General features: G+C 61.9%; 1 protein-coding gene across 1 annotated transcript in view; it reads left to right on the forward strand.

Moving 5' to 3' along the window:
- Positions 1-20,031, forward strand: part of PIAS4 (protein inhibitor of activated STAT 4) — a 21,822-nt gene that overhangs the window by 1,389 nt on the left and 402 nt on the right. Inside the window, exons 2-11 of the mRNA XM_006904107.3 lie at positions 5,301-5,727; positions 12,946-13,030; positions 13,759-13,800; positions 14,155-14,245; positions 14,357-14,485; positions 14,586-14,691; positions 16,850-16,923; positions 17,021-17,181; positions 19,462-19,592; positions 19,962-20,031. The exon at positions 19,962-20,031 is cut by the window's right edge and continues 402 nt beyond it. Coding sequence (XP_006904169.2) covers positions 5,301-5,727; positions 12,946-13,030; positions 13,759-13,800; positions 14,155-14,245; positions 14,357-14,485; positions 14,586-14,691; positions 16,850-16,923; positions 17,021-17,181; positions 19,462-19,592; positions 19,962-20,031 — 1,316 coding nt within the window. The remainder of the gene's footprint in view (positions 1-5,300; positions 5,728-12,945; positions 13,031-13,758; positions 13,801-14,154; positions 14,246-14,356; positions 14,486-14,585; positions 14,692-16,849; positions 16,924-17,020; positions 17,182-19,461; positions 19,593-19,961) is intronic.

The raw sequence follows: 20,031 nt of genomic DNA on the forward strand, positions 1-20,031 counted from the left end.
CCGGGGCTCCGGGTGCGGGAAGGGAGGCCGGGGGCGGGGTCCCCAGACCTCACCCCAGTCTTCGCGCCCGGGGTCGGCCCCCGGGCTTGAGGCGGGGTTCCCCCATGCCAGCCCGAGCAGTTAGGGTCCAGATCTCCCTAAATACGGGTACAGGGCCGAGCCCCCTGGCTTGAGGCACACTCCGCCCGGACAGCAGGGTGGGCTGGGCTGCTTGTCCCCTCCTTGTCCGAGCTGGGGTCCGTGCTCTTTGGCCCAGGGGAGTAACTTCGCCTCCCTGCGCTCTATGGCACAGAGCGTTGGCATTTGGGTCTCAGCCTCCCCTCCAGCAGGCTAGGCTGGGGTTGGCGACTCCCTGCTCAGAAGGGTCCCCTGATCTTCCTGCCACAGCTTCCAGCATCCGGACTGATGAGCCAGGGTCCTGAACCGGCCCCATACGTAGCGTGTTTTCTTGGGGTCTGTACCCCAGGCTGGAGTTTGGGGCGCTTGTTGGGTTCTTGCTTTGGTCCCAGAGCCCCGCCCCCTTCGGACGCCCTCTCTCTCACCCCCAGAGTGGGCGCGGTGTTAATTGAGCTTGCCCTCTCTCCCGGGACGGAGCCCTGACCCCTCTTCTGTCCAGAGCTTTTCTAACTCCCTTCTCTCAGTCTTTTCCCTTCAGGACGTCGTCGGTAAGGCTTTGGACTCCGCTCCTGGGGGCTCTAAACCCCGCACTCGCAGTGTCAGACTCCATTTCCAAACCTCGGCTGCTTCCCTATGCTCCCCAGTGAGTCTGCTCAGATTAGACGCCCTCCCCGCACAGCCCCCAGAACCCCAGCTTAGTTCTCTTTATGCACCCAGCTCTGGCTTCTGAGCCGCCCCCCACCCCCCGCGCCCCTTTTGCTGGTTTCTGTGTTGATCCTTGGAGGATCCCAGCTGGTTCCAAGATGGGCCTCTTTTGTAGGTTAGCTCCTGGTGCCTCTCCCCACACTCCAGTTTGAAGTCCAGGTTCCACAGGCCATAGATGTCATCCCTCTCCTAACGTGGGGCCCTTTTAACCTTGGGGCTGAGCGGGGAGCATCCCAATCCCAGGAATGCACCTTCTCCCAGCTCCCCCCTTAGGTCAGGCCCCGATAAGACTAGGGTTCTCCCCTCCTTCCCTGAGAAGTTTACTTTAGCCGAGGAGCCCAGGAAATTGGGCTTGGTTCTTCACAGACCAAGGCACTACCCCCTGCCCGCTCTGGTCTCCCCTCCAGAAGGTCCTGACCTGTAAATGTTTTCTTTCTTTGGCTCCTCCCTCTCCTTACATCTCCCTTCCCTTCCCACTGGGATCTGAAATGCAGCCCTCTAGGTTCTGTGGTTATAGGGTATTACTCTCCCTTCACCCCAGAGCGCCCTCCCCCACATGCCTACACCACACACACTCATGCCCTTCTCTAGGGTTTGGAGAAATTGAGACTTGCCCTAGACATGTGGAGGTCTGAACTCTGCAAGTCCAGGGTGGCAGCCTGAAGTCCCTGGAGCCCTGAAATTTAACCTCGTGGGGCCATCACTGCGACACTGGGTCCCCGCCCCCACCCCAGCCATGGAGTAGGGTCTGACTTTTTTTTATACCAACCAGGGCCTTGAAATATGATCTGATGAACTCTACTTGACCCTGTGGTTGCTGCCCCCTCCACCCCAATTAAAACAAGTGGACCCTTTCTTCAAGTTCTCTAAAACGTGAGCCTCTGCTCAGGGGCTTGAGACCGCTTGCTCCATCCCAGGAAGCTCTCTTTCTGGTTCAGTCTCTTGCTGTCACTGTGGAGTGCCTTCCACATAAATGAAATGTACCCCTCCTTTAGATGCTTTTCCAGGCTTTCACATTAATAGCTGGAGATTTTGTCTTTGGGGATGCAAAGCGGCCTTGTCCGAGAGGAAAACGAGGGGGCTTGTTGATGAACTTGGAAAATCGAGACTCTTAACCCAACCCGAAGCCCCCGAGAGGGGTCGGGGAGGAGAGGCTGGCGAGTGAACTCTCTGAGATACTGTAGCAGTTTGTACCAATCTGTAGTTTTCTAGAGAGGGGCCTTAACTTTCTCTAGGTTAAGCTAAGCGCAGCCGTTCTATCCAGGCGGATGTTTCTCTGCTGCTCCACAAAAGCCCGGGGTTTTGCCCGGGGAAGCTGTTGGGGCCTGGTGCCGTTTATAAACACAGATCAGAGGGGCAGGCAGGTCAGGATGAAGCCTTGGCAGGAAGTGATCTGCCAAGTGCTTGGGGTTTCTTCCTGAATGCTTGCGCCCCTCAACTCCCCCCCTCCAGTGTCAAGGGCAGGCTCCTTGGTGGTGGCAGCTGCTGAGAAATCTGAGTCGTGAACATATGGCAGCTTGAGGGGTGTGCCCCAGGATGCCGGTGTGGCAGCTCCGGATGTCCAGCCTGCTCAGGGCTAGGCCTCGGCAGGGGCAGGGGGCTCGCAGGGGTGGGATGATGTCAGGAGATGCGTTGTGGCCAGACTTCCGAAAGGCCAAGCCCACCTGCCTGTGGCTCCATGGCGGGCGGTCAGCTTCCACATGACAGCACCTCTCCCCTCGCAGGCCTTGGGCCTCTTCCAGAAGAAACATCTTGTCTGCGAGCCTTTTTTTCTGCTCAAGGTAGGAAGTCAGGCCGAGGGAGGTGAAGCCTCTTTGTTTTCAGAGCGTTTCAGACTCTCTGAGGGCCAGCAGACTGCTTAGGTCCCTAGGGAGGAGTGTGCCGGGGAGTCAGAGTCCCCAAGGTGCCCAGGCAACTGGTTGTGAGTGGAAAGAAATGCCCTTTGGAGCCGGATGGACCCAGGTCCAAATGCCCCCCGCTAGTGATACAGGGAGGCAGTGGGCCAGCCACGTCCCTTTCGGAGCCTCAATCCTCTCACCTGCATGATGGGCACGGGTCCTCGTGAGATTCGGGACCGTAAGATGCCCCTGTGGTACTTGGTACCCGGTGGACATTCCGCATCCGTAGTGCAGGAAAGGCTCCCCCTTGAGATTTCGCGGGCAGGACAGGGCAGCCCCTTGTACCAGCAGCAGGAGCCTGGCGTCCAGCTGGAAGGAGTCTTAGAGTTCCCATCTTGCTCTGACAAACGAGGAGCCAAAAGCAAGGGGAGGCCTGACAGTAGACCCGGGGTCGTCTGGGCACCCAGGGGAGAGTCTGGATTTGAACCCAAGGCTCCTGAATCACTGGGCCGCTGTCAGACCCCACAATTCACCCTTAAACAGCCAGGAAATGGGAAAGCCCAGAGCCTCCTGGCATTGAGGCCGCTGTGTCAACCTTGGCAGGGTTCCCACCCACCTCCGACTGTCAGACTTTCTCAAGTTGAGTTTAAGCGATTTATTGGTTTCTTTGGGAGCTGTCCTGCCCCACACGCGCCAGCTTTCTGTATCCGCTCTCGTCACTTGCACTGTTGTTTCCCGTCCCCTTGGAAGTGTCTTTCCCCACCACGTTTCATTCGGCACAGGCCAGCTTCAGGGCTCAGCGTGGGTGGCCCCAAAACCCTGCTAGCTTGTCCCTAAGGACACTTTGCTTATGAAGCATATTGGGGAGCCCTCACTCCCCTCAGTGTTCCAGGGTCTCACAGAGATCAAGCCCCCTCCAGGCAGCCCCAAAGAAAATACTGAGATCAACTGCGCTCTCGCGTTGGTTTGATTTAGTTGGAGGGGCCCTGCCAGGCCTCATTCATCACTTCGCCACAGCTCAATTAACAGCCTCTCCAGCTGCTGGGTTCCCAGAGCTTGCCTCTCAGACCCGTGGTTCTTAATCGGGGCTGATCCTGCCCCCAGGGGACTTTAGGGTATGTCTGGGGGACATTTGTGATGGTCACAGCTGGGATTTAGAGGTGCTCCTGGCATCGAGTGGGTGGGAGCCGGGGATGCTGCTCAGCACCCCACAGTGCCCCGGGATGGCCCCATGGAGATTCCAGTGCCCACGACCAGCATGCCCAGGTGGAAAGAGTCTGCTTGAATGATCAGCAGACATCTTGGTGACATTGACAGTACTCAGCTCCAGGCGGATGCTGGGGGTGGTGTAAAGAGCAGTGGTCTCCAACTTTTGTGGCACCAGGGACCGGTGCTCCCATGAGAATCTAACACCTGATGATCTGAGGTGGAGCTGAGGCGGTGATGCCAGCTCGGGGGAGCGGCTGTAAATACAAATGAAGCTTCGCTCGCTGGCCTGCCACTCACCACCTGCTGTGCAGCCCAGTTCCTAACTGGCCATGGACTGGTACTGGTCTGCGGCCTGGGGGTTGGGGACCCCTGGTAAAGAAGAACCACCTCTAGCGTCAGATTTGGGTGTGGGTCTATACATTGTAACGTGGAGCTCACACCAACCTGGCAGGGGTGTTTTCAGGATTAGAATTAAGTTTATAGTCAAACTGCCATCTCAGTTCCTGGTAGGTGGTTAGTATTAAGTTGTGGCAACTGTTCTCTAGATCAGGGGTCCCAACCCCCGGGGCCACAGACCAGTATGGGTCCGTGGCCTGTTGGGACCGGGGCCTCACAGCAGGAGGTGAGCAGCGGGCGAGCAAGCAAGCCGGCGAGCAAGCGAGCCAGTGAGCGAAGCTTCATCTGTATCTGCAGCCAGCCACTCCCCAGCGCTGACATCACCGCCTCAGCTCTACCTCGGGTCATCAAGCATTAGATTCTCAGGAGCGCTAGTCCCTGATGCACAAAGGTTGGGAACCGCTGCTCTAGACCAAGGGGAAAACGTCTGCCGTTGATGGTGGTTGAGCACTCAGTCAGCTGTGCACGAGTTACCGCATCTGGTCCTTCCCACGTCTCGAAGACGTGGATGCTGTCATTCTCCCCACACACCCCCAACGAAGAGACCGAGGGTCAGAGAGAGGCTATCAGTGTGCTCTGTCAGGGAGTGGCCGAGGCTGAGTACAGGCTGTTTATGGGCAAATCGAGACTCCCAGTTCCTGCCCCAGGGTGCTTTCAGGCTTGACGATGGGGAAAGCGAACCGAAAATAGAAGGCTGTCGGGGTGGCAGTCAGCGTTGCTGCGTTGGCGATGCCGAGGGAGGCTCGGGGAGGTGGAGGACGAGGGCTGAGCTGGGAGGGGCATCGCAGGAACCGTGGGCCAGCAGAGGGGGCGGGACCAGGCCCCAGCCAGCGGGACTGCTGAAGCCACCTCCTCCTGGGCCCCCACCCCCACTGGCCAGAGTGGAGGGGGCCTCAGGGCAGGACCGGGTGGCAGCCGATGGGGTCTCATTTCACCGTCCCCCAGCCTCGGCCCAGGCAGCTCCGGGAATCCCCGTCCGTGGCCTCCAACTGGCAGTGTCTCCCTCTGAGCGTGTGTCTGTGTTGCTCTTCCCAGAACATGGTGATGAGTTTCCGAGTCTCCGATCTTCAGATGCTCCTGGGTTTTGTCGGCCGGAGTAAGAGTGGACTTAAACACGAACTCGTCACCCGGGCCCTCCAGCTGGTCCAGTTTGACTGTAGCCCCGAGCTGTTCAAGAAGATCAAGGAGCTCTACGAGACACGCTACGCCAAGAAGAGCTCGGAGCCCGTCCCCCAGCCCCACCGGCCCCTGGACCCCCTGACCATGCACTCGACCTACGACCGGGCCGGCACGGTGCCCAGGACTCCGCTCACAGGCCCCAACATTGACTACCCCGTGCTCTATGGGAAGTACTTAAATGGACTCGGACGGCTGCCCGCCAAGACCCTCAAGCCGGAGGTGCGCCTGGTGAAGCTGCCCTTCTTCAACATGCTGGACGAACTGCTGAAGCCCACCGAGCTGGGTGAGTGCCCGCCCCCGGGGCCCCCGCGGCCAGCCGTGCCCCTGACCCGGAGCGTTTCTGGGGAGCGGCAGGGGCCCAGGGGCGGCAGAGGGCCTGTCCCTTCCGGGAACCGCAGGGGCCACCTCCGGGTCTTTAGATCAGTGACCTAGTGCTGTGTAGTAAATCACCCCAAATCTCAGCAGCTTGAAAGAACCGGGGGTCTCAGTTTCCAAGGGTCAGAACTCTGGAATGGCCTGGCCTGGCTGGGTGGTTCCGGCTCAGGGCCCCTCGTAAGGTCACCGTCAAGGTGTCGGACGGGACGGCCTCATCGGAAGGCTCGACTCGGGCAGGAGGGGCCTCTTACTCTCGTGGTCTTGGGGGTCGGCCGAAAACCCAGCTTGCAGCACGTGGGCTCCACAGACCGCTCGAGTCCTCACGGTGTGGCAGTGTGGCCCACTTCCCCTGGACCTGGCGACAGGGTGAGCGATACACAGCCCAGCTGGAAGCCTCCGTCCTTGCCATAACCTGAGCTTGGATGTGGCACCTTTGCTTCTACCACATTCTATCGGTCACACAGACCATCTGGTACAGTGTGGCAGGGGTTACACCAGGCTGGACCACCGGGGGTCAGGGGTTGAGGGTCACCAGGAGCCACCTGGGAGGTTGGCTTCCATGCTCTCACTTGGAGCAAAGGGGCCTTTCCTCTTTTCCCCTCCGAAAGGCTTGTTTGCTAGTAGGTGGCCTTCGAGAGTAACCTTCCGCAGGCTGATCCACGTGGGCCGCTGCTCAGGGCATGGCTAGGCGTGGCTAAGAGGTGGGGCAGTGACAGGGCTGGAGGAGGTGATGCCAGGTTCCGTGGCTCCTCTCTGTACTCATTTCTCAGTCCCCCATGTTGATTGAGCACCTGCTGTGCCGTGGGCCTGTGTCATACCTGGTCCCTCTTTGGCAGCCTTGATGACAGAGCTGGGGCTGGGGATCAGCCTGGTGTCAGCCTCATGCTGTCCAAGCTCAGGCTGAGGAAGGCCAAGCAGCCCCGGCTTCCTGGGCCTCCAGTGCTCCAAGTGGAATGCCGTGGCCTTCTTGTTAAGATTCAGGTTGTCCCTGAGCTTTTGGAGACCCTCCCGTTGTCTCTTCTCCCTGTCCCTTACATCTTCCTCTCCCCAGCCATCCACATTCATTCACTCACTCATTCGCGCAGTGCAAATTTGAGCACCTGCTGAGTGGGATCCCCCCAGCCCCTTCCTGTCCCCCACTCGTACTCTCCCTGTCCCCCGGACGCAGTAGAGAGCAGACAGCCCCCCAGCCTGCCCTATGGAGGGTCCCTTCTCAGGAGGCTCCAGCCAGGACCTCCACTGTGGGTCCTGCCGCCCCTTGCATCTCATCACCCACATTTCCGGTTCACCCCCACATCTTTGCCCAGCCCCTGCTGCACACTTAGCCCTGGTCATGAGTTGGTCCCTGCGTGCTGCGGCAGAGGTCACAGTCCCTCCACGCCCTGCCTGTCATGCCCCTGACTGCGTTGTTCACTCGCTCACATCCTGCTGACCCAGCATCCTGCCTCACTTGGCCAGGGGGCCCCTCTGCATGCAGAGTTCAGCTTCAACCCTGTGCCAGCCAGCCCCCTCTGTCCTGCCCTAAGTGGGGGGACGGGAGAGGGTGCAGCTGCCTCTCTCCTCCTACCTATAGCCCTTGGGCTTTGTGAAGTTGGGCCGGAGGGGCCATGGTTCTGGGTGAGGCTGTTGCCCGTGGTCCTGGCCCTGGAGTCTGAGTCCCCCCGCTGCCTTTCCTCTGGCACAGGAGGTGTTCCTTGCCAGCCCCCAGACAGAGAGCTGGTTGCCCCAGCCACACCTGTCGTGGGGTTGACGTGGCACTAATGGAGACTCAAGGCCCCTTCCTGGCTGCTCCAGGATGACTTCCCCTGTCTCTGCTCCCCCCACCTCTCTCTGGATACTGGCACCCATCCTCCCCACACTGCTGGGTTCTGCAGGGGACTCTGGAAGCCTCAGGACTGGCTGGCTGGCTGGTTCTGAAGGTCGAGCCGATGTTTCAGGCTCCAGAAAGATCTTTGTTACAGGGAGGCTGGGTTTTCACTGGGAAGCAGCAGGGCAGACTTGGCGCTGGGTGGGGGACAGGGCTGGAGGTGACTTTGAACTCGGGGCTGGCAGGCGGCCTCCCTTCCCCTACCCGGACCATGGGCTTCCTTCCTGCACGGTGAGCGTGCATTTGCTCCTGCCCCACAATGCATCGCTTTGCCCTGAGCCCCCGGGGACCCTGGTCACCTGATCTCCGGGAGAGTGTGCTCCCATGTCTACACCAGGAATTACTCTGCTGGCGGCTCAGAACAAAGAGGCCAACCCCGCCCTGCCTCTCCCACTACCCACTTGCCCGCCCCTGTGCCAGGGTGTACCCTTCTCTGAGATTCACATTCTCTCAGGAATCTTGGGGGCCACCAAGAGGTGTTACCGAGCACAGGCCCTGGTCCCAAAGCAGTTCTGTGCCCTCTGTTCCAGGGCCAGCGATTCTGGCTGCCCAGCTCACACCCCGGCTGCCTTCCCATGTCAGTTCTGTGAATTCTGCCACACTAACCTCTCCTGAGCGCCACCTTGGAGGCTGTGGCTCGGCCAGCTTCCTCTTCCCCCTTGCTGTGACCTGCTGACCACAGTGAGGCCTGGATACTCTGGTCTGTTCCCCCAGAAGAGCCGCCGGCCGCTCCAGGATGGAGCCCGCCAGGAGGACAGGAGACATAAATCACACAGAGTGGAATGTTTGGGTGGGGGAGGGGACGGGAGGGAAGAATAGAGCCATGGACCAGGAGCCGGAGGGGCCTTAGGAGACAGATGATCTGCTCCGGCGGGGCTGGCGGCTGGTGCCCAGAAAGTTCGGGAGACTGGCCCAAGGTCACACAGCGTCAAGGAAGGGGCTCCGGGGCCTCGCGCGCAGCCGTCTTCCAGATTCTGACCCCTCTCTGCACTGTCGGTGCCTGCGCCCCTGCGGGGAACACCTGTTCTCACCCATGCCGAGGCGGCGCTGGACCCCAGGCCTCCTCTCCACAGGAGGAGCCTGGCTGTCTCCCCCTTCCCAGCTGGGACAGGGGCCGGCCGCCAGGCGTGCCCGGGGCAGGGCTGCTTGCTTCCAGACTGTAGCAGACCTCGGGGGGTCAGCGACATGGTCTTGTGTCGGGCCACTGCAGCGCAGGGCCCACTGGGCATCCTGCAGCCTGAGAGTCCAACTGCAACTGGGGAGGCCCAGACCCCCCATCAGGGTCGGGGAGAGGAGCAGCCATCACAAGACTTGCTGGCGGAAGGGAGGAAGTACATTGGCCTGGCCAGTGCTGTTCCCGGAGGCTCCCCGCATCCTGTGGTGAGGGGCCGCCCAGCCTGCCCCCGCTGCCACCCATGTCCTGACGACTCTGGGTGCCCGCCCAGTCCTGCCCATGCCCCCTGGAGGTGGTAAGCCTCTGTGTGCTTCAGAGCCACTGGCCCCACACGGCCCTGTCGCTCAGGACGCACAGTTGTCCTTCATCCAGCCTCTGAGCCCTTTGGCTGGCATTGCCTAAGCGACAAGGAAGGTAGTGGGGTCCCCGGCCTGGCATATTTTGCCAGGAAGCTGCACAAGAGGTGATTAGACGGTGCTGAGTGAGGAACACTCATCAGGGAATGCGGGTGTTTAGGGGGCCTGTACTAGGAGCCCCTCACCGTGTATTCGTGGGGAGATGGCAGTCAGGAAAGCTTGCTTCCTGGAGGAGGCATCATTCCCGTCCAGACCCTGGGGGTGAGTAGCAATAAACTGGACAAAGAGGAGGGACGGGGTGCTGTGTTCCAGCCAGAGGCCGCTGCGACGTGCGGCACCAGAGGGATGGGGCGGAGACTGGAGAACGTGAGACGGGTGGGCCACGGGGAACGGGGACTGGCGACTGTCCTGCGGGCTGTGGAGTCGCTGGAGGTCCCATGAGCTTTTCTGGGTCTCGTTGTCTCCAGTCCTTCGGAGGCAGGTGTGATCCCTGAGGCCCAGTGGCCACCCGCTGTCCCGCCACCAGCTGCGGTGCACAGCCAGGTCCGTCCCGTGCCCTGGGCACCTGGGCGGTCACACGGCGTCCTGGGGCGGGCTGCCAGCATGGGCTTCAGGCCAGTGGGAAGGGACCAGTTCCATCCCATGCACTTTTTCACATCTCCTTTTTTTGATTTAAACTTTTACGAAATTCTGTGTTCGTCGTGGAAAACACAGGGAAGAGCGGAGAAGCCAGCTGCGGCCATGCCCGCTGGAGCAGCCCACGGGCAGGTTAGGCTTGTTCTCACCGCCGTTTCTGGCAGCGCAGTCCTAGTAAGACGTGGCCGCACCCCGACTGCTGTCCCGTCGCACTCCCTGCCCCTCCGGGATGTTGCGAGCATCTGCTCAGATCCTTAAACGCGTCTTTGCTGACAGCTGTTTGAGAGGCCACGGGCAGCCCTGAGTGGAGATGGATGTGTGGACCTTCTTGGCCATTCACTGTCTCAGATCTGGCCTGGGGGCTGGTTCCCAGAGTTCCTGCTCCCCGGAAGACCCCAGAGCAGAAGCTTCCCTTCCTTTAGTCTCTGGGGGGCTCAGAGGCCCATGGGTGTGCACGGGGCCGGGGGAAGGGGAGGCGTGCATCCGCAGGCACCTAGCTTGTAGCAGTGCTGATGACCGGTTCAGTCTGTGTCCATAATGAGCCAGAGATCTTGGGACATCGTATTGATTCTTAGGAAGGAAAGGTTTTGGAGAAAGATGGCGTAGGGGAGGTGGTGGGGAGCACCAGAATTGCGGGGGGGCGGGGTGCAGTTTTAAATAAAGGCGCTCAGAGAAGGCTTTCGTTCTGGTGGCGTTTATGCAGACTTACAAGACACCAGGGCGGTGGAGATCGTTGGCGGGGCGGGAGGGGATGTTCTGGAGGAAGGATGGCACGTGCAAAGGCCCCGAGGCAGGATGTGCTCAGCAGGTGGGGAGCAGGAGGAGAAGGCCAAGTGGCTACTGTGGAATCAAGGCCAGGGGGGTGGGGACTGAGTGACTCCCCCCCACCCCGAGGTGGTTCTCAGCAGATGGTGAGCCCTGGGAGCATGGACACCAGCGAGGGGTCCGATCAGGTGGGCGGTGGTGGCGGGAGAGAGAGCGCACTGGTGCCAACTGGACCGGCCGAAGGAACCAGTGGCGGGAGCGACGAGAGCCCTGGACGTTGCCCATGTCTTGTCCCCGGGCAGCTGAAGCCTGGTGAAGGCCCAGGCTTGGGAAACCTCCAGCTCCCACTGGTATAGAGTGCGCCTTGTCCCAGCTGACGTGGCAGCCCGCCAACCATCAACCTGGCTTCCTGCGAGATCAGTCAGCCACCCTGGGCCAATGGCATGTGGAAAATCGGACTTGGGCTACACCACCCACTCTGCAGCAGCCTCACCTAGAAATAGGCACCCACCCAAGAAGGGCCCCCGGATTCTAGCCCTGCCACGACCAGCTCACCTGCCTTTCTTGCACTGTGCCTACTGGCAGAGCTCCTTGGCCAGTTGGTGGTGGCTCCCAAGCCACCTGCTGGGGTCCCCTCCTCTGCTTCCCAGGGGCACTGGAGTGGGGGGCTGGTATCCTTGACCTCTCACCCGGTCTTGGCAGCCCAGCTCAGATCTTGTGACGCCCCCCTCCCTCCGTAAAAATTGCCCCCAGGGTCTTTGGGCAGGCTTAGGCATGTCTGGGTGGCCCGTGAGCACCCCCATCCCCAATTAGGTGGCCTTCAGGGACCAGCTGGGCCCTCAACAAACAATCCTGAATTGACATTTACAGCAGCCATCTCACCGAGCACCAGCCACAGACCTGGCCTCACACCCCAAGAAGCTGATCCTATGCACAGAGGGCACCTGGACTCAGGCGGGGAGAGGGGTGCACGGCCTCCCACAGAGCTAGGGTACAAACCCAGGCCATCTGGCTTCCGAGCCGGAACTGGTTTTTAAATTTGAATCTCATTTGCACTTTAAATAGGTTACCTGGTCTGGAATTTAGAAGCTTCTAAGGCAGAAGTTGGCCAGCCGAGGTGGGGACCAACCCCACTGACAGCCTGTCTCCTAAACCACGTTTGGTTTCACTGGTGCATGGCCACGCCCATTCATGCGCTTATGTCTCCAGTAGCTTCCATGGTATGAGGCAGAGCAGGGACATCGAGGCAGAGACCACGTGGCTCAGAAAAGCCAGAAGTGTTTACACTCTGGCCCATTAGGGGAGCAGTCTGCCCACTACCGTTGTGAGGGGCTGCAGTGTACGGAAGGCGAGCTCCTTCTTACCCACAACCACTTGGAGGCTGCAGGTTTGGCCGGTTCTCACACCCCTTCCCCAGAGGTGTCTCTTGCACAGATAAGCAGAAGTGCAGCGCACAGACTCCCTCTCTCCTTGTGGTCTCACAAGTAGCAGCATGGTGAGCACACTTCTGCACCAGACACCTTTGGTGGTTGGTCCTCAGCAGAATGACACACAGACTCCCTCCTCCTTGTGGTCTCACAAGTACCAGCATGGTGAGCACACTTGTGCACCTGCTGCTTAACCAGACACCTTTGGTGGTTGGTCCTCAGCAGAATGCAGAGAGCTTCCTGATCCTCTGTCACCTGCTTTCAGTTGCGTACTGTTCCCTTGTACAGCGGCCAAAGTTAGGCGCAGCGCGTCCTAGCCAGACCACTTTGATGGGCATTTGGGTGGTTCGCTGTCTTTTGCTGATAGAAACCATTTTGAGTAACATGACCATGGGTGTCCATCATCCTGTACGGGTGAGAGTGTCTGCTCTGATGGGCATTTGCTCACCGGATGCCCCAGGACAGCTGTATGAGGCGGGGACAGTTGTTGCTGGTGTCGTACAGACCTGGGGAGCAGACTGGCCTGGAGGCGCTCGGGCTGTCCATGCCACCCCATTCCCACCCTGCCCAGCTCTCCCGTAGCTGAGCAGTTCCCGGTGTTTGTGCATAAATGCCTGACTCCTACGGGGATGAGAAGGCCACCACTCCGAGAGTGGCCCCTCAGTAGGGGGCATGGGGGCATGAGTGGTGGGCGTTCCTCGAACCGTAGTCTGTGGTGCAGCCCCAGGAAGGGGAAAGTCCCCCCCTCACCCTCATCCCTGGTGGCCCCACCCAGGTGAGACTCAGCCTCCCACTTCCTGCTTCCCAGCCTGAAGAGGGCCAGGCAGTAGAAATGACCGTGATCATGGTCTGCGCCTTTGCCGGGCACCAGACATGACCCTGACCCCATATTTGTCTTCAGTTCCACAGAATAATGAGAAGCTTCAAGAGAGCCCGTGCATCTTCGCCTTGACACCCAGACAGGTGGAGCTGATCCGGAACTCCAGGTGTGCCATGGGCGGGTGTGGTCTGGGTGGCCCTGGAGACCCTTCAGCCAGGTCCAGCGCAGACCCTGCCCTTGGCGGTGGTATCCCCACCCACGCGTGCGGGGGCCGTGCACACAGTCAGCACACACACCGCTGCTAATCTGCAGCTTTGCGAGGCGGGCCATTGTCCCCATTTAGCAGGGACTTCCCCTCAGCGCTACCGACGACAGGTCTGCGTCGTTCCCTGGGGGGCCCTCCTGGCCCCCATCCCCTCGATGCCAGGGCACCTCCAGTGGTGACAATCACAGATGTCCCCAGATGTGGCCAGTGTCCCCTGGAGCTGAGTCACCCAGGTGAGGACACTGGGCTGTCCCCAGGTCCCCAACTCTATTCTCTGAAGCTCTCCGTCTTCAGCTGGGACAGCGGTCACCATCGAAGCAGCCGCTCGTTGGGGCACTCAGCATGTGCCAGGCCCTCACTTACCAACCCACTTAGTATCCACAGCAGACCCCATCGTCCACAGAGGCAAGGTCATTGGCCCAAGTCCCAAGGGAGTAAATGGCAGAAGAGAACGTTCTAGGTGGCACCTATGGGCCTTTAGTTGCCAAGGGAGGCAGCGAGCTAGGCCACCTGGCTGGCCTAGGAGAGGGCAGCGGTCACCCTGGCTGAAGGGTCGGAGCGGCGTGCTGGGCGCACTCCCACCTCGTTGACACCTTTTCTCTCTTCCCTGTGCTCCCCTCGGCTCACAGAGAACTGCAGCCTGGGGTCAAGGCTGTGCAGGTCGTCCTAAGGTAAGCCCTGGTGTGCCCTTGATGGGGACCCTTGACCACCTCTTCCTGCCCTGGGTGGCTACAGCTCTGCCACCTCCCACCCTGAGTGTGTCACAACCAGGTTCCTGCCCTTCTGACAGTCCCTCGGGCTCCTGGCTGGAGGGGTGCATGCTCGTCCCATCTCTCTGTGTCGGCTCTCGGCCACGGATGCACCACCATCCAGCCCCACCCAGGCGGGACACGGGGCCCTGGCACCAGCATGGACAGCCCAGCTCCGAGGTCTACTCATCAGGCCAGACACGGCCCTGGTGTGTCCTCGCCCCTCCCAAGACCCCTCCATGCCCTGCAGCCCCAAGGTTCCCACTGTCATTGCAGAATCTGCTACTCAGACACCAGCAGCCCTCAGGAGGACCAGTACCCACCCAACATCGCCGTGAAGGTCAACCACAGCTACTGCTCGGTCCCGGTAAGTGGGGTCCCTGGGCAGCCCTGGCTCTGCTTCGGGTAGAGGCGGGCAGCGTAGAGGGAGAGGCAGGGACACAGACCCCCTGCAGCACTGAGCCGCGTCTGCTTCCAGGGCTACTACCCCTCGAACAAGCCCGGCGTGGAGCCCAAGAGGCCTTGCCGCCCCATCAACCTCACCCACCTCATGTACCTGTCCTCGGCCACCAACCGCATCACCGTCACCTGGGGGAACTATGGCAAGGTGAGTGGGGCGGGCACTGCCCGGTTGCCCGCCCCTTCCGGCCCCAACATCCCCTTCCCCCGCTCACCCAGCCTGACTCCCCTCCCCCGTCTGCCCCTAGAGTTATTCGGTGGCCTTGTACTTGGTGCGGCAGCTGACGTCCTCGGAGTTGCTGCAGAGGTTGAAAACCATCGGGGTCAAGCACCCGGAGCTGTGCAAGGCGCTGGGTGAGCACCGCAGGCCCTCCCCGAGGTTCCGGGGCGATTCCAGCTCTGTCACTGCTGAGCTTCCTTTTGCTGTGTGTGAGGAGCGTGTCATCTGGGGGGCACCGACGGGGAGCCCGGGAACTCGGGGAGATCTTTGGAGGGTGCCGCGGGGGAGGGGGTGTGAGTCAGGGAGAGCGAGTTGTGCTCACGGACCAAGCAGGTTGGCGCTTGGGGGTGCTGAGCCCTGGGGCTTGTTTGGAACCGTGTGGGGGCTGCTCAGGGTGGGAGGAAGACCCTGGTGGTGAGGGTTCCAGGCAGAGGCTCTGACCTCCTGCAGAGAACAGGTGGGTGGGGCCGGGGGCACAGAGAGCGGGAGCAGGGGACAGATCCACACAAGTTCACGGGCAATGACGAAGGTCTGACCAGAAATGGTGAGACCGTTCTTTTTTTCCTTCTCTGTACTCATGACAGTCAGAGGTGGGGGGGCATAGACAACTACAGAGAACCCACCATCGAGCCTGGGGGCAGAACCAGTCCCTCCCTTCCCGTGACCCTGCAGCGGTGGCTGCCCAGCCCACAGCTCTCACTCTGCTGGGCAGCTGTGTGGGCTCAGGCAGGTTGCTGGCCCTCTCTGGTTGCTGCAAGGCCCTCCAGGGTGACTTCTGATCCTGTCTGGCTAGTGGGGACACTGAGGTGCAGAGTGGCAAAGTTAGGGCTCTGACCCCAGGGCCTGGGTCTGTGCACCCCTCTCCGCCACCTCCCTCTTTTTTCAAAGGACCCATTCTTCAACCCCCCCAACCTGCCTGTCTCTCCCTGCGGAGACAATGGCCAGCTTGACCAGGGCGCTTGTTGGCCAGGGACAGGGCTTGGCATGGGCACCGGCAGCCTACGGGGTCAGGGTGGAGCACGCGGAGGCCTGGCTTGACCCCTCAGTGCCAGGCAGGGGCCCCGTAGGCACTGCAAGCTGTGAAGGAGCTGTGAGGGATTGTACGCGACAGCCTGAGCCTCTGCTGGACACGGTAGCAGCCTACGGGGTCGGGGTGGAGCATGCGGAGGCCCGGCTTGACCCCCTCAGTGCCAGGCAGGGGCCCTGTAGGCACTGCAAGCTGCGAAGGAGCTGTGAGGGGTTGTACGCGACAGCCTGAGCCTCTGCTGGACACGGTCAGGTGTCCTCTTGGAAGGAAGCCCCCGGCTTCCTTTCCACAGCCAGTCCCGGGCCGGGCACCATCACCGCTGAGATGTCACATAACAGGCGGGAAGTCCCGCCTCTGCCTCACTCGAACCCTCCCTTGCTGCTCCGTCTCCTGTCGGGAGGAGCCAGGCTGTGCTTCAGCGCCCGCCGCCCATTCTCAGCTACCCAGGGTCTCAGTGGGCCACGGCCTCTAGGTCCACGGTCAGCTCCTGTTAGCCAGAGAGGGAGACCACGGGTTGGAACTCCACCCTGGGGTGGGGACAGACCTGCACGTGCACCCTCAGCCCCAGACCAGCGTGGGAGGAGGGGAGGCCTCCGGGGGAGGGGACACGGGGTCATGGTGGGCAGTTCTGGCTCCAAGCAAGGTGGCGTCCACTGTGCCAGGCCCAGGGTCGGTTTGTCCTGAGCTGTCTGCGGGTGGAGTGTGAATGCTTCGCTTCTGTGGTTCGTCAGCCAGTCTCCCTGCCTCTGAAAGCAGTGCCTGTGGGAAGAGGGGAGGAGGGAGCCTGAGCGCCCCCTGTAGGCTCCCAGGGCCGGGCTGGGTGCGTTTCCTTCCAGTCTTTTTTCCGGCGTTGGGTTCACAGTTGAGAAGGGCTGCCGTGCCATGAGCACGGTTCCATTTCGTGGCGGTGCCAGCCGTCTCCTCCTTTGTCGTAGAAGTCGCACTTGAGGGGCGGGAGGGGTGTGCCCTCGGGCTTGCTCCCGCCCTCACAGGGTCTGGGGTGTGCACTCCTGGACAGGGGCGTCGGTGCCTCATGGGGACTGTCACACGGCGGGGCCCGCCGATCCCGTGGGATGGTACCTGTCAGAATTAACAGGCACAGCCAATAGCCCCGCTGGCGGCTGTGTGTTGGCCAGATCTTCCCAGAAAAGTCCTGTGGGTTGTAAACCCCCCAGCAGGGCGGGCCGCGGCCCCCTCTCACACGTGGGGCTGGAGAAAGCCGCCTGTGTCCCGGCCCCGCCGACAGCAGCCGCCCCTCTCCACAGTCAAAGAGAAGCTGCGCCTGGACCCTGACAGCGAGATCGCCACCACCGGCGTGCGGGTCTCCCTCATCTGCCCGGTGAGTCGCTGTGGGCCCCGCCCTCGCTCTCAGAGGCGTGGGGGCGCCCGGGGCGGGCGGCGCTGGGCCAGGCCTGCTGACGTGCTCTGCCCCGCAGCTGGTGAAGATGCGGCTCTCAGTGCCCTGCCGGGCAGAGACCTGTGCCCACTTGCAGTGCTTCGACGCCGTCTTCTACCTCCAGATGAACGAGAAGAAGCCCACCTGGATGTGCCCCGTGTGTGACAAGCCAGCCCCCTACGACCAGCTCATCATCGACGGGTAAGGCGCCAGGGTGCGGGGAACCGCCCTGCCTGCTGGGCCGGGCTGGGCTTGGCCCCTGCACTGGGGATGAGCATCCGCCCATGTAGCCTCGAGGCCCCTGTGGTGGCTCTGCAAGTCCCAGGTTAGAGGGACAGATGTCCCTGCAGGACGTACAGTGCCTCTGCTGTGGGCAGCAGTGCAGCTGAGAGTTCAGAAGGGGGGCCCTTCGCCCTGTGTGACCCCGTGTTCTTGGTGTCTGTTTTCCCACGTGACGGGACCTGAGGACCTCCGGCCCCCAGGCCGCTGCACGACTCAAGGGCTCACTCCCTGCTTCGCATGCGGCACAGCCTTGGTCACACCCTCCCCATAGGAGGAGGAAAAGACATGTCTCCCCAGATTCTGTTCACGCCCCACTTGTTCCCCTCCTGAGCGGCGCCGGCGTATAGCCTGGTTGTTTCCTGGCCCAACCAGCAGGCCCTCCCCCACCAGGGGGACAAGGGGAAAAAGGCCGTTCTCCCCAGAAAGGAAACTTTGCTCAGGTCTTAGGTTTCCGAAACCGAGCCCAGCACCTGACCGAGCAGCTCCCGCCAGGCGCCAGCCACACCCGCCCCGTCCCCAGAGCCGGTGGGGGCAGGGAGAGGCGGTAGCCCGGGTCGGAGCTGCCGTGCACGCCGCCAGCTCTGGAACCACCAGCCCGTGAAGGCCGAGACTCATAGTTTGGGGTGTGTGCTCGTGGTGGGGATGGGAACGACCCCCCGACCTACAGGGCTGGGCACGGGTTGGTTCCCGCCTTCGAGCACTCGTCTCTGTCACTGCTCGGGGTGGCCAAGCCCGCCCTCCCAACTGTCTCGGGAGGCGGGCCTTGATCACCTGCCTCACAGATGAGGAAACAGGTTCAGAGGGGACGGCTACCAGCCCTGGGACCCCCATCTCGCAGGAGCTGGGCCGGGACTCAGGTCCAGGTCCGGCCAACTCTGAGCCCGGGTCCTCTTGGAGGGGCCGAGCCGCAGCCTCGTGCGCTGCCCAGCCTCAGGGTGGAGTAAGGAGGCCCCTGGGGCCGGCGTGAGGCCTGGGCCTGAATGGCAGCTCTGTCCCAGCCCGGCAGCTGTGCAGCCCATCGCGCCCCCCCTCCCCACCCAGCAGGCCTGGAGTGGGTCACTCAGGCTCGGGTGGTAGCAGCTCTGACAGCTCCAAGGACAGATGGGGCTGGGCCGGGAGCTCTGTCCCATACAGAGCACAGTCCCAGCAAACCCGTGGGGCCTGGGTGTAGCAGGGAGGCCTGCTGGAGGAAGCGTCCTCGGTTTACACATGTATTCCTCGGGGCTCTGTCACCTTGTCCCTTCCTGTTTCTGAGCTGGGTTATCCAGGGATCCCCAGGAGGACTCTGTCACAGACCTTGCTTTCAGGGTACTCCTCCCTGAGCGTGGGGGGCAAGGGGAACCGAGCCAGACCGAGATCCACTGCTGCTCTGGCCCCACCTAGAGGAGGAAGGGGAGCTGTAGGGGGCTCGGGGGTGCGCAGGAGTATCCAGGTAGAGAGTGCCTTGCAGGCAGAGCTGTGTTCACTGGGGTGGTGGGTCTGAGCATGGTGATGGAGGGACGCATGTGGTTGGGGTTCCACTGGCCCCAGAGGGTCCCTTGGGGCAAGACGGCTTCCCTCCTGTGTGGCTGTGACCTAGGTGGTCACTGAACAAATGCTGGGAGCCGTGGTGGACGCTGCAGGCCTGCCCTGGGCATCGGCTGTTCCTCAGGTCTCTGCGGCTGCCAGACGTGGTGGGTGCTGTGCCCACCTTGTCCTTTTGCGTGTGGGGAATCTGAGGCCCATGGTCAGGAAGTGGCAGGGAGTAGGACTGGAACTTTGGGCCTCAGGTAGCTCGCCGTCCCCTCCCTGGGCCCCAGTTTCTCCATCTGTGAAGTAGGCCTGGCCAGCGGCCCCTCTCAGAATGGTGCCCAGGGCCGGCGCACGCCGCATGGGCCTGGCTCGCTGTGGGCACACTTGGAGGGTGCTGTGGTTGTAGGAGTGAGGCACCCTGTCTCCTCATCTGTCAAAGGGGGGGCCGCACACAACCGGGATGGTGGGCGGGGGTGGCTCCGTCGGGGGCATTGGAGGGAGGGCTGTCACTGTGCCACACGCAGCCGCACGTGTGCGACTGCAGGCCCCCCTCCCTCCAGGACCTCAGGTCACCAGGCCCTGGCTGGTGCTGTGCTGAGTGAGCTCCCGCCAGAGTCCAGGGAAGCAGGGAGGGGAGTGGGGTACGGCTCAGCAGGCCTAGGAATCAGCCCCCGCCCCCACCCCCAGGCTGCTCTCCAAGATCCTGAGCGAGTGCGAGGACGCGGACGAGATCGAGTACCTGGTGGACGGCTCGTGGTGCCCGATCGGCACGGAGAAGGAGCGCAGCTGCAGCCCCCAGTGCCCCATCCTCGTGCTCGGTGAGTCCCAGCCCAGGCCCCCCGCTGCCCCGTGCTCCGCCCCAGCCTGCATTCCAGGGGCCTGGTGATTTCTGAGTTGGACCGTGCCCTGCCATGTGGCGTTTTCGGTGGCGTTTTTATTTAAGATGCGGCCACCTGGTGGAGTCCATCCCCCAGAGTGTGGCCTCTTCCCGCGCGGAGGCTGCGGACTCTGCACTGGAGACGGTGGTGGTTATTGGGCGCCGGCTGTGTGCAGCGCCCTATACCGGACACCTCAGCCTCGGGGCCCATGCACCACGAGGTGGACGCGACGTCCCAGGGGCCCTGCCACCTCGGTCTCCCCACGCTGGGCCAGCAGCCACCCTGAGCGCCTGCTCCTGTCGCCCTCAGGCACCTCGGACACCAATGGCCTTGCGTCCACCCCCAGCGTCAACGGAGGTGGCGGTGGCGTGCTTGGGGG

Source organism: Pteropus alecto, unplaced genomic scaffold, assembly GCF_000325575.1.
Source record: "Pteropus alecto unplaced genomic scaffold, ASM32557v1 scaffold30, whole genome shotgun sequence".
Classification (NCBI taxonomy): Eukaryota; Metazoa; Chordata; class Mammalia; order Chiroptera; family Pteropodidae; genus Pteropus; species Pteropus alecto.